The sequence below is a fragment of the Lissotriton vulgaris genome, chromosome 7 (genome assembly GCF_964263255.1).
Source record: "Lissotriton vulgaris chromosome 7, aLisVul1.2, whole genome shotgun sequence".
Taxonomy (NCBI): Eukaryota; Metazoa; Chordata; class Amphibia; order Caudata; family Salamandridae; genus Lissotriton; species Lissotriton vulgaris.
Genome location: NC_141695.1, coordinates 21796160 through 21810792, shown reverse-complemented (window position 1 = coordinate 21810792; position 14633 = coordinate 21796160). Strand labels below are relative to the sequence as shown.

General features: G+C 42.6%; 1 protein-coding gene across 2 annotated transcripts in view; it reads left to right on the top strand.

The window, feature by feature from the left end:
- SIRAL2 (SIR2 antiphage like 2) overlaps positions 1-14633 on the top strand; it is a 748558-nt gene that overhangs the window by 574284 nt on the left and 159641 nt on the right. The window contains exon 12 of one of the 2 annotated variants that reach the window (XM_086928445.1): positions 10379-10456. The exons of the other annotated variant lie outside the window; for it this stretch is intronic. Coding sequence (XP_086784571.1) covers positions 10379-10456 — 78 coding nt within the window. The remainder of the gene's footprint in view (positions 1-10378; positions 10457-14633) is intronic. 2 annotated transcript variants of the gene reach the window in all.

The following is a 14633-nucleotide window of genomic DNA, read 5'->3' as shown; positions in this document are numbered from 1 at the left end:
CAACCAATTAGGCTTGCCAGAATCATAGAAAAATGCTATGAAGAATTAGGTAGAGATAGTTTGGGTGGGAAACCAGTAAAACCCCAACTATTCGAAAACCCTGAAAAATTATTTATTAAAAATAATCTAAACACTCCTAAAAAGAGCTGGAATGGAAATAAACAATCCACTCCCAAAGAAAAAGTTTTCCAGTCCAGAGGAAGGTCTCCTCGGCAGAGGGAAAGAACTCCGACTCGAGAACACCAGTCTCCCCAGAGGGAGCACTCTGAGAAAAGATATAACCTTAGAAATAGGGATAACTTGAAAAAGCCTGATAGATATCAAAGTATTGATACACGTCCCTCTCGATCTTTTTCGCAGAAATCAGAAAGAAGAGGACGGTCAGATCCAAGGGAAGAGCACACCAAGTCCAAAGACAAGGAACCTGCTCAAAGTAAAAAATTACAATTTCTAAGGAAGAAGGTAGCCAGTATGAGAGTAATCGAACATGCCGAGAATACTGAGGACACAGCTGAAAAAAGGAGAGTGGGCACAGACAATGCTAGACAGTGCAGCAGAAATCAGCATAGCTCGCAAGATCCTGATGAGTCATCTGGAGACAGTGGACACGAATGAATACATTCAAGTAGAAACTGCAGACACCAGAGTTAGCGAACCTCATAAGATATACGAAATAACACTGTGTATAGAGGGAGATAAGACTAGAAAAATTAGGGGTCTATTTTGGGATAACCTCTCAAAAGGCTATGACATCCTGTTAGCCGAAACAGATTGTCCCCCAGAGTTTGTCACGGAGTGCCCTCATGGCGAAGAAATGATTATGCCTGCCTTCTCAGATCACATTCCAATTCACACTAAATATATATATGCAAGGAAATGGGCTGTAGCTCAGGCACCAGCATTATATAAAAATAATGTAGGATGGGATGAGGTCTCTCCTCCTCACAAAATCCAGTTAAAAAGTCAACCAACTGCACAAAGGCAGTACCCAATTAAGCAAGAAGCAAAAAAACAAGTCAGGGAGATTTTAGATCAACTTGAATACCAAGGGGTAATTGAAACATGCACCTCTCAAATGAACAATCCTTTGTTTCCTGTCTCCAAACCGGACGAATCGTATCGTCTAGTCTTGGACTACAGACACCTTAACTCATGTTGCAAAACATTTGCAGTACAAAATTCGCATAGTGCTGCACTAATGAATAACATAGTTCGCAAAAAGTACAAAACAACATTAGACATATCTAATGGGTTCTTTTGTCAAAATATTGCACCAGAAAGCAGGTACTTGACCGATTTCTCAATAATGGGGTCACAGAAAAATTTCTGTAGGCTCCCACAGGGATTAAAGAACAGCCCAGGACTATTCTCAGCCAGAGTAACAGAGTTACTACAAATATATGATGATGAGGCATTATCTTATGTCGATGACATCTATCTCACAGACGACGACTTGGATACTCACTTGAAAAGAGTGAACACCATAATACTTGGGTTCGCAGCAGAGGGTTACAAATTCAACTTCAAAAAATTGAGAATTGCCCATCTAACAGTCTTATTCCTAGGATACGAATTATCAAGTGGAGGAAAATGCCTAGCGGACAACTTCTTAGAGAAGTGCGCTGTACTCCAAGCACCAAAAACTCTGAAGAACTTACAATCGATTCTAGGCTTCCTGAATTTCGGAAGAACTTACATTCTAAACTATGCAGAGAGGATTAAACCTCTCTACGCATTAATAAAACCTGATTTTAAACCAATCAACTGGACTCAAAAACATACAGAAATTTTGAGATCACTGCAAACAGACATGTTAGCTAAAACAAAATTAGAAACACATGACAATACACGCAACCTTGTAATCCGGGTCATCCCAGGAAGATGCGGATTCACGTACCTGACCTCTAATGAGGGAGAAACGGTACCAATAGCTTACAAATCACATTTGTACACACAAGCAGAAAAAACATTCAGTCTCACAGAAAATACTGTAAAGGCAGTGCAAACTGCTATAGCGAGAGAACGAGCACTAGCACAAGGCAAAAGAATCACTGTTCTCACAGCAGAATCAGCCTTCTAAGCACTATTCAGACCAGTAAACCTGCCTACAGTGTCACTAGATCCGAAATGGATACAGTGGGAAAATTCTCTTGCTGCAGAAGACGTGAAATACTATTTCGCCCCGCACATGAAAAAACTGAATGATTTAAAATATGAAAAAGAATATCCTCTGCCAATCGAAATTCTCCCTCTAGAACAGTACTCCGGTATAATCTATACAGACAGATTTGTACAGCATTACAATGTAGAAGATAAATCCTACGATGCAGCCTGCGCGATTGTTAAAGGTCGCTGGCTCTGCGGTAAATTCAGACCGAAAATACCAAAAACTGAATCACTGAGAAAATGTTCGGCTCAGCGAGCTGAAATTAGATCTTTAAAGATGGCGCTTGAAAATGCCGAACGTGAATTCCCGACACTAATCGTGTGCGATTCTCATTTTTGCGTCAATTCTTACAATAATGATTTGCAGAACTGGGTTCAAAATGATTAAAAAGACGACACAGGTGCCATAATCCAGCATAAAATGCTTTGAAAACAAGTAGTTCTTTTTCAGAAAGAACTACAAAAGACTCATGTGATACACACTCTGAGTCATCAACGTGATGGCATTCACGTTGCAGGGAATTCATTGGCTAATTCAGCCACAGCGGAAGCAACTAAACCGGCTTCCATAGCCACAAAAAAGCGTTCAGAAAAATACATAGACGGGGAAACCATGCTGGCGGTAAAATCGTCTTCAAAAGGCAACTGTGCAGCACTACCTGTGAACAATCCACTCAATTATACATACGTAATTGATGCAAACTCCGTTCCTTTTGCTCGAATCCCTGGAGTGGGGGATAGGGTAATTCCAAACACGAATCAGAGAATCTTATTAATAGCAGACGCACACATGGGTGAAGGTCCAAGGCACAAACAGATGAAGGAATCTCTGACTGAATTACAATCAGAATATTGGTGGCCGGGGATGAGCCTGCACCATTATACATTTGTAAAGAACTGTCCAGACTGCGACAGGGACCGCAGTAACGAGTCAAGCGGAGTAATGCCATGGACATTTCTGAAGGTAGCATAGAGCTATCTACACATGCAATCCAGCGTCCTATTAATTGTTTAAGACTACATTCACTTAAAAAATGTGGCCCCAGCGCTCGGCTGACGCCAGAACTGGTATAAAAGATTTGCGAGTCTTTATCGGCACATACGCAATTGCCATGCTTCATTCTGACCAGGGTCCTGCTTTTAGCTCTCGAGCTTATAAGGAGGCCATGACCAGCATGGGCATTGGATTGCGATTCTCTTGTCCCTTCCATCCTGAGGGAAATGGGGTAGTGGAAAGAAAAAAACGAGACATAAAGCAATCTATAACGGCAAAGGTATTAGGTTCGGGTGATGGGTGGGTCAAGCATTTAATAAGTGTCCAACGTAGTCTTAACAACTTGCCAAGAAATTCTCTAAAAGGTTTCAGCCCGTACGAACTATTGTTCGGAACTAGAATGTATGTTCAGGACTTAGATAGTCTTGCTTCAGTGGTAGAAGATAAGAAAAAAGACTTTGACATCAAAGATCGTTTGGCTGTTTTACAGGACTTAAATGAAACAAGAAAAGCCCTGAGCAACATAAAGTTAAAACAACAGCCAACAACCACTGAAGACACACCACCTGTCCCAGCAAGACCTGTCTGGATTCCAAAGATTGGGGATCTGGTCAGAGAGAAAATAGCGGTGAAGAAGGAATTTGGGCCTCCTTACAGAAAAGCAGTACCTATCTTAGCAATCAAAGGAACAAGATCAGTAGTATTACCGCCCCTTGCTGGTAAAAAGGAGAACAGAGTTGTATCAATCGACCTGGTAAAACCACAATCATGTGGCCTATAATCAATAGCAGGCCCAGTGGACTCCCAAGAAGTAACAGAATACCCAAATTTGCTAGTATCCAAGAGGTTCAAACTGAAAGACTAATCACATTTGATAAACCTGCAGTGAATAAAAAAATACTATGTAGAAATGCCATGGAACTTGTGCCTCTTGAAACGCAAATTGAAACAGTTCGTCATGAAACACCAGTCTACAATGATGTGGCATCAGAATGTGCTAATGAAAGCCAAATGGGAAAAACAATTCCAACCATTGACAGAACTGCATCTGGCTACTTCATCAATTTCGACAACTTTTCTGAAGATCAAAGCGACCCTGAAGTGACGCCAGAAACAAAGACTTTTAAAGAAAAAGCAACAGAACTCTTTCATCAACTCACAGAAGCATATCTAAATGCACCATTGATTGAGCATTGGATTTTATCAGGGGTACTTATACTCCTACTATGCCTAATTTTAGTTTTAATTTTAGGAACATTTATAACAGTTCAATGGACACAGCAAGTCAGAACATCAACTTAGTTCTGAAGCCTCACAAATCATCTCACATCGAGAAAAGAGAACTATCATCAGTAAATGTCACAGCCATTCCAATACCAGGCGGGCTAGTTTGGGACAAGACAGACTATGAAATATATGGCCCGGTCGAGCTCTTGAAATATCCTCACCAATTTAAGGTTTCATTAAGTGACTTTGTAAAACCAAGTACATTCTCTGATGATTGGGACTTTAAATGTATAAATGATATGATGTCGGATTTAGATTTATCAGCAAAATTTACAGAACATGATTATTTACAAGGTTCATCTAATTATGAACAGTTGTACTGTTTTACACATTACGCAGACCACTATTTACATAAATCTGCTCAACCTAGAAATGTTTTTAAATATAACCAATGGGAACATTGTGCTACTCCACCTAAAATCAGTTCAAAAACATTCTATGAGAAATTCCAATACTTCTCAGGGTTTAACATAAGTAATGCAGAAACATTTTATTATAAACTGTTGGATAAAACAAGGACAAAAACCATGCTGACAAATACTAAATTGATATATTCAGAAGCATTTTATGAAAAAATGATTACATTTGGTTTTGATTTCTGGAAAAATAATATTGAAACAAAAACCATCTGGGGTACAAAGGATTGGCAGGTACAAGGCCTAGAAGTATTATTTCGAGCCTGCATGATCCCAGAACAAATAATGTTCTTGAATGACACAATTCAACAAACAACATGTCTTGGTCTAGCCAAAATTAAAGACCTTAACAAACCGTCTATTCCAAAGCCAATACCTGATAATGCAACCACAGATATTGAAGTAGACGTATCCCAAATTTTAAATGAAAACAGAACACATTGTGATTGGAAAAAGTGGTTAATCTGGCCAACAGACACGGATAACTGTCAAGATAGATTCCTGAACAAATTACAGGGGTTGAAAATGATCAGACCAGACCCGAGATACTCCCAGAGACAACATCCAGGGATAGTAACAACATACAGTGTAGGGAAATTATGCCTTGAATGGCTACAAACATCCACACTGGCACAAATTAAGCAACACTTGTCTTTACTTAAAGATGGTGCTGATTCGCGCGATTTCATAATGGGACTACGCAAACAGCGTCAAAAACGTTTCATAGCGGACAGCATATATACTGCATACGAGGCATGGAAAGAAACTCAAATTGAAACAGCCGAGAAAATACGAGAAATTGATCGTATTAATTTGGAAAAATCACTTTCTGTTGTGGAAAATGGGTTAATGACTCTGTCCTCCAGAATATATTCACTGGACAGTATTGTATCATCTGCGATTGAAATAATAGACCAGGACTTGCTAATGTTACAACATGGCCAGTCCCAATTACGTTCTATTGTACAGCTAGGCTGGACGTTGCAAAATCTCTGTTCGTGCTATGTGCCATGGCGTTTAATCAACACAATGTCATTGTTTTCCATCTTTAACCTTACTGATAAACAAATCAGTTTGGCACAGAAAGGAGCAGACTATACAATCCTGAGCATCGAAAAACTTGAGAGATTACCATTGACAATGTCAGAAAGACCTGTCATTGAATGGATAATACACGGGATTATCAGAATTACGATAACAACTTTCCAATTTAAAAATTGCCTTGAGTATATACCGGCAGGCCAGTATGAAAAGTTGGGTGAAGGATACATTAAGTCATCATGGAAATTACCTTATACACACACATGTTATAGTGACAACAACAAAAATGTATTTCTTAGTGGTAATGAGTGTAAACATTCACTAAGCAGTATACTTTTGTGCCAAGGTATTAACTTACATGGGGCCTGTGAGGGTACTTCAAATAACCTTTCATGCCACCAGCATGGCACACCTGCAGCACAAATAGAGCCATTCTTTAGGCAACTTTCTAACGGGAGTTACTTTCTAATAACGGATCACAGCTGTTGTGGCTTGGTGCCAGGGAAAGCATATCTCTTAAGCGTGAGTTCCATGGTCACTTGCTGTATGCAAGCATTGTATCCGAGTGGCCCTGGAGACTCAGTGGCTCCGATTTGGCCTACTTTGAATATACGAATTGATACTTTAAGCAGAATGAAGATGTGCTTTTGCAGACAACAGTGCCCATCTCGTCATCAAAAGAGACGTATGATCTCCAAGTTGCAAGGACGGCGGCAGAGATACATACACTTTTATCAACAAATTGCCCGGTGCATTTCACAGAAATGCTCAGCCAAATCCTAAATATGTCGAATGCCAGTGGTATCTCGAGTGTATTTAAGACAATTTTTTCGGGACAGTTAACACCATTTGAAGCAGTCCTGGGTATTTTTCCAAATTTTGTCCATTCGATCTTTGGCGGCCTACCACTACTTTTGGGACTCGTAGGAGGTATTTTATTTTTTACCCTCCTGCTCCGATATGGCAAACCAAAACGCAGACATGACTCCGGCAAGGATGGAAGAAACGGTCCTAGCAATACGCTACCAGGACCGCATAACTAAAGTCCTTGGGATAGCCCGGCTAAGAGATCTGAATATGACCTGGTTTCTTTCATTCAGACCTATTTGGCAGACTTGCATCTTACATGTGCTTAGATGTATGCTATGCGGAGAGGAATGCGTGTTAGACACCTGTCTTGCACTACCATCAGCAATACCAATGGACGTCGATACTTTGCTAAGTACAGTAACGGCTCACGCATCGTGTTGCCCCCAGCGGTTACCAATCCTGATGACGGCATTCGTTGAGACTCCTGCGCTACGACTAGGTGGTGGCAGTGAAGCTACAAATGAAAGCAACATCACCCAGGTACGACCTTCTGTGAGCATTGCTGATCCTGAGATCGATGATAGCAATCATTCTCACAACTGCCAAGTTACAGCATTATCGAACTTGGCCGAACTGTCACCTGAATATGTAGACCAATTCTTTGCGAGCCTGTCTGAAATGATGTTCTCCCCTGAACAGAAACAATAACTTTTGGGAAACAATCCGGCACACAGCTTTCCCATGAACTCTGAATTTGGCCTTCAGCTTTGATAAACAAAAGCTACTGAAAAGCGTTTTGAACTATTTTTTTCCCCGCTCACCATGAAAAAAACTTTTTTTTCAAAATTTCCAAAATATTTACCTTTTTTCTGGCACACGTACTTCGCTTAAAGTAGAACTATTCATAAAGAACAGAGCTTCTATTTTTAGTAGATCTAGAGACAAAATATAAACTCGGCCTCTAGCACATTTTTAATGCAATAGTATTTACTATGTGATGAAATAGTCTCACCCTTCTTTTCTGTATTTAGAGACATTTCATGTGTAATTCTTCGCAAAATCGTTCAACTGAATACATATGCAATATTTTTTTGAATGATTACTATGCTTGATGACGTACAGTACCTATTCATTTTCATGTATTTCATGTACACCATTTCAAATGCAAAATGTATTTTGGGGTGGGTAGAAATACACGTGCTTCTTATTGCTTTAGTTTTTAGTAATTTGATGGACATAAATTTGTGGAGTGGGTGATGTGTTTTATTTGGGACCCCAATCAATATTGTGACCTCATGCCCCTATACGGCTATAATCAATACATATCCCTATAATGGCATAAGAATCAGAGCCATATTTCAGTAACTCGCCTCTGCAGTCCATGACAGTCCATGACACAGCAGAAGCCACTTCCTTAGATTCCTAGATAACACACCGAGTTCTTTCGACATACCAAACCCCCAGCAACCTGGGAAAGCCCCGCTTGCTTTGTTTTGATTAGTAATAGAACTCCTGGTAGCACTGTAAGAACGACCAGTTCTTAGTGACATCTTTATTGACGTCTTATGTCCAAAAGCTTACGTCAAACTCGGCACCTTTCAGGTATAAATATACCAACGTTGCCTTAAGCAAGCACACAGTGGTGGTGAATACTGGAGCAGAACAGCTGTCCCCTTGCAGAGAACCCAGCAGATGCGAGAAGCCCACGGACGCTGCCCCTCCTCCTTGACACGCTGAGAAAGACGCTGTCTTTTCTCCTGCCGAGAAAATCCAGCTCCGGCGTTTCCAGCCTACCCTTGCGGGTGACTGGGATATCGGGTCCTAAGAAGGAGATACCAGACCTCCTGCATTCTATTCCAGAGGTACAGTGCTGACTAAACCATTAGAAAGAATTCTTGAAACAAACTCTTGGCAAAACCAACTTAACTTAAATTGCTACTTACTTACTCCCTCCCATGTATTAGGCTTAGGTCAGGTACACCGGGGTAGGCGTAGTTAGAAGCACCAGTTGAGGTCGTTAGCCAATGTATATATGAATGTATATATTTTATTCATTTTAACTATCTTATGGCTAAGAAACCATATCAATGCTTTTACAGTATTATTTCGTAATACTCCTTTCACTGTACGCACTTTTCATAATAACAAGTCTTGCAATTGTGGCAATTCATTTCTCTTGCATGAGAAGGAAGACTGCTCAATAAATAATATCTTTTATTGAAAACGCCCGTCTCTCCATTCTCTGCACTCTGGTGAAAGTAAATCTGCACAACTGACTGAGTGAAATAGCTGTCTATTATTTCACACGACTCCAGAGATTGACTCTTCTTCTGAGGAGCAAAGTTGTCATGTTTATGCGGTTGTCGGAAGCTGAATCCCTTCTTGTCTGAGCCAGGGAAGCTGATCACTTCCTATTCAGTCAAGAAAGTTTCCAGTGACCTCTGAGCTAGCTGGCACAAACCTAAATCAAGTCTAACATAGTCAGTAGAGACCTAGAAGACCGCAGTCCTACGTCTACACTGCTGTTTATGGTATTCCAATGCGCAGGACCTATCGGGAAAATAGGAACTACACTACACTGTAGGCTTTTAGGCATGGCAATTTTGCAAAGACTCTAACTGAAGGGGAGATCATTATGAAACTGGAAATCCTTATTGGTACATTGAATTATATTAGAAGGCAAATATTCCGGCCAGGCCCTGCACCCACCATCCCATGCAGTCAAACCCCACTTTGTGAGGCCTTAAGCTTATGAGCTATTTTATTTTGAGTGCTAGGTTGGAACTGGTGACCTCCATTATCTCTTCAGCAAGTTCATTATTCCCTGAGCTACAAAAACTGGGGCTTGAAACTGTGAGTGACAAATTACACACACATTTGTAAAGTGGCTCTTTTAATCTCTCTGAACTACATGACTTTGATTGCAACCAGACAGCGTGAGGATAAGTGTACATCTCTACCAACAGCACATTAACCCTTCATTTATACCCCAATAATACCATAAGATTCCATGTCACATGCTCTATTGTCCTCTGCTCTGTCCCAATTAAGTTCAAGGGAAAAACCAACACAGACACATCCCCCATTCAGTTCCTAGATACCAGTAGTAAGGTCTTCTGGACCGTCTGTGGCAAAGTATCAGGTAATAGGCATACCTGCTATCTCTGGCTGAAGTTTTGTATATTCCTGTGGGCACGTTAAGACACAGGCGTCAGGGCAGCACTTCCAGAACAGCCGCTCACACTCATGATGGGAGTATGAATTGTGCTGTCACTACACACTGGTGGCAGGATGGACTGTCCCAGGTGCATGAAAATAATGACAATAGCAGCTTACTAAATGGTTAGGTCACAGCACTTCCTCGGATACCATCACCAGCTGGGAACATATCAGACTCCTTCAAAATGGAGTGTATTGCAGGTTTCTGTCCACACTTCCTCCCTATATAAACCACTGCTCTTGCTTCCTGCTGCCACCATGATATGTAACTTATATGTCCTGTCTGCAGGTGGGAATCATCTACCCTCATAATTTGGTGCTCTTGCTTCCTGCAGACCAGCATCCTTTGGTCCACAGAGCATCAGTGCTTTGTATGAGAAGTACATAAAGACATAGAAAAATCCCAAGCGGATACTATCTTATATTCTTTTCTTCTTTCTTTTAGCACTGTCACCTCCAGCAACCCCGACTTACTGCACCAGCCAAACATATCATCAGGAGGTCACCCCACACCCGCGCACAGGTGAGAGACAATGGTCCTTCCACTTAATTCTGTGTCAGTCAGATGGGATCTGCTGGACGCATCACTGGGGACCCATAGAATATTCAGGATGGGAGGGATTGAATCAGTATGGAGAATCTGAACTAAGAGAGGACAGCCAGTCCACCTCCCCACTACAACAAATGGGGTCCTACTGATAACACAATATGAGGAGAACAGTGTCTTCTCCAACATACCAGACCCGTTCTAAGCCAGGGAATACTGTCCCAACTGGCACAAAACAGGGATCCATCCAATCTAATGGTCCTAACAGAAGCCATTGACCCGTATGGGTGCAAGTAGGCTGAAACATTTTGACCTGAAATGTATGTTGATGTGAAGGACACCTTATATTTCCTGAGGGCCGGGGATCGCCATTGGCGTAAATCCTCCCTGAAGCTCTGCCATCGAGACCCCTTGTGGGATTCGAGCTAATGAACAGTAACTTGGTAACTATTGATGATGGTGAGTTACCTGTCCAGTTTGATACTGTGAGAGACCGAGAAATACTGCCTGCACACCACCTCCATAGAGGCTGCTGGCCCTGGTGCACCCAATGAGCCTGGTCTCTAGTCACCAGTCAGCAGAGGTGCCAGTCTTACCACAGGGCAGTTGCTGGAACTCGCTGATGTGGCCCTGCGAGGACCTCTTCCAGCCAGATGCCCCTTGACCCCAGGAAAGGCCATGACTTGGTAGTAGGTGGCAACAGTGTTCGCGGTATGCCCGCTGCCTCCGCTGCCCCTTTGCTCTCAGCAGCCCGCGACCTGTGTCGTCTGACTAGTCCCTGCTACACCAGTCCCCTTGTAACAATTTCTGTTTCACCAGCAATGCTTGATACTGTGTCTTCACAGGATCTCGGGGCACGTAATACGGCCTGGTAACCCTCCACCTGCCTAGCTTTGATGGTCCCCCATTGCACCAGGTTCTTTTGCAGTGATTCCTGCCGTGCCCTGTTGACATATCTGAACCCACAACATGGCCTGAACAACCAATTGCCACTGCACATAGAGACAAACCACACCGAGCACCGGTAGGTCAGTCCTTCTGCCTGCCTGCACTGTGCCTCCACTGGGAAGCATCTTTTCCCCTGCTGGGACGAACTGCTCCTTTGGGGGGAGGGGGAGTCCACTTCTTCCTCAGTGTGCGTGATCATACTGGGAAACCCGGGCCTCCATTTTGGAGACCCCAACCCCCTTTCCCCAACATCAAACCCGGGTCCTGCCTATCACTCATCGACAGACAAAAAAGGACCAGGGAGACCTGGATGCTTCTCGTCTCCCAGACAAAGGAAACAGATTGTAGTCCCTCCTTGACCTCCTTGGCTCCTCCACCACTACATTCCAATAAAAACGTACTGCATGATCCCTGCCCCTTTAATATACAGCAGTGTGGTGGCCATTTTGGAATGGGGTCTCATCCCAGACAAACTGAATAAAAAGAGCTTGCAAGAGGATGTAGTCCCTCCCTGACCTCTCAGCATACTACAGGAATGGAAAGGGGACTTCTTGAACCCAGGCTCCCCACTCACCACCAGCTCAGAAGCCATCCTGGAATAGGCCGGCGCTAGTTCAACTCTACCTAACTACACTACTATTGCAACTCCACACCCCAATGACACTAAAAGACAGTACCAAAGAACTTTGTTCACTTCCCTCTTTTAGAGTAGCCTTCTCAGCAGAGCCATTTGAAGGTTGTGTGTCACCATCCACACTTAATCTTCGGACACACATAAGAGAGAAGCTAGGAAATCCGACTCTACTCATACCAAACTACAAGCTCCATCCTGAAGGATATATGATGCAGACTTCACATTGAATGCCTTCCCTGCACTAACCCCCTCCCCCTCACCACCCCCAAATCCTCATGGTCCAAACTCCTTCTCCATCACTATCCCCCAATTTCTCCACCCCAGCGGCTAAGAAGTTCAAACATAATTTGATTAAACAACACCCCAAATTACTAATTGCAGATCTCTACTACAATGCATCCAAAGGCATAAAGAGAAGGGATCTCATCTTTTACACTACATGTCCTGCTAAATGGAATACTATCATAAAAACACCTTCACATAAACCATCAACATCTTTAACAGACTGAAAATGACAATTTCAAACTCACCTACGTTCAAAGGTAATGCTACTACAACCACCTTCGAAATGGAACTATCATGATACAAGCCAGTGATGTCAACCTACGCACTTTTAAATCCATTTTCCCTACTTTAAAGAATGACATTTTACTGTCTCAAACTCCTAACCCCCCTGGTCACTCTCCTCCTAAGGACACTGCACATAATGATACATGCAAGAGTCCCAACACCAACTCAAATCCCTCCCTCCCAACTCACCTTGCCCTCACTCCAACCCATACCAAACATGGTGTGCCTGAGAGCCTACTGGCACGCACCACCACCACTCGCTCACATAACTTGGTCTGCTCACTGACCAACACACCTACTAGCCCAGCCCAGAATACCAGCTCAGCTCAGAATATAACTATCACCGCCACCCCCATCCCAACATATCCTCTGTCCAATCCTCCCCATAGCAAACCACACCCTCTTCCTCTCCCATACTGTTCTCTAGGGACGTCGTCCAAGCTGCTCTTGCCCCCTACTCCCGCTACCTACCCTCTACAATCACCAATACACTGAAATAACCATCTCAAAGATCCTTCACAATTCTCCCAACAGACACTCCACTAACAATAAAGTACATAGTGACCTCTCTGATTACACCCCCACTAACATCTTGAATCTCACTGCCACCTACAAACAGTAGAAAACTCTGTACCGCCCTGCCACACAGATGCTGATGTGAAACACCTGCAAGCCCTCCCTATTTACTCAAATGCACTGGCACAAACTAAATGAGCATCTCACTCATCTGGAAAACAAACTAGAGAAAGTAATACAGGGCGTCAACAATATCAAAATGAACCAAAAACTCCCTCTGAATCCTGCCCATCTCCCTCACCCCTCTTCACGTAGCAGTAGATACTCCTAATAAGTATAAAGAAACAGTCACACGTCTGGATCACAAAACCTCTCAAAACAAAGCTCAGAGGCTTCTAAGAATGAATGCCTCAATTTCCCTGATCGAGGTGTAGGGGCTAGCTAAATTGTATATCCTGGAACCTCCTAGATTAAACACCTCCTCTAAGATCCAGGTTATCACAGGGCTAGAAAGAAAAGAAACCCCACAACAATGAAAATGACCAGGCCACCAACACACCTCATCAACATCCTTCACTTCCTTCCCCCAAGAATTGCAAAGAAACCAAATGCATGCTCATAAACTGCAGATTTGCAACTAAACATGCAAAAGAAATAGTAGAAACCATCCTGAACTATGACATTGACATAGCAATTAATACTTTTACTGATTATTGACATTGGAGTCCCCCTGGGGTTATTAATCATCAAGAAAGACACAGTGGAGGGATCGCCATTATCCACAAGAACAATATCAACGTTGGTGAAACAGACACCCTCACCTACAACACATTTGAAGATCTCAGCACCACCATAAGAATAAAAGACAACATGACTATAAACTGTCACCCACTCTACCACCACCAGGTAACGTATGCTGCTTTGGCGAACAGCTAGCAGATCTGATCACACGCTGCTCACTTTCTCACGCCAACAACATCATTCTAGGGGACCTCAGACTTCACTGGAATCATGAAAACAATAAACTAATCCAATCCTTAAAGGACATTTTACTCAGTAACAATTCCTCCCAGCTTTGCAAAGGTCAAACCCACAACAAAGGATCTACCCTAGATGCTAACATAGCTCAGGAAGAAAAACTTACTGTTGACAACATCCTCCCTGTTGACTGGTCGGATCACCACATCATTCTGTTTCACATCAACAATACTTGCCACCGCCCAAAGCCCACACCTCTGTGGTGGGCCAAAACATAAGGCAAATCCCCCTTGCGGACCTAGTAGATAGAGTGAGATCACTACAACACCCCTCATCAGATAAGCTCTTAACATTCTAACTCACCACCCATTACAACTCAACGATGTCCTCCATATTGGACAAAGTAGCCCCACTGAAGCTGAAGAGAGTGATAAACACACCCTCAAGATCATGGTATAATAAAGACCTGAATACTGAAAGAAAAAAACTTAGAGCGGAAGAAAGACT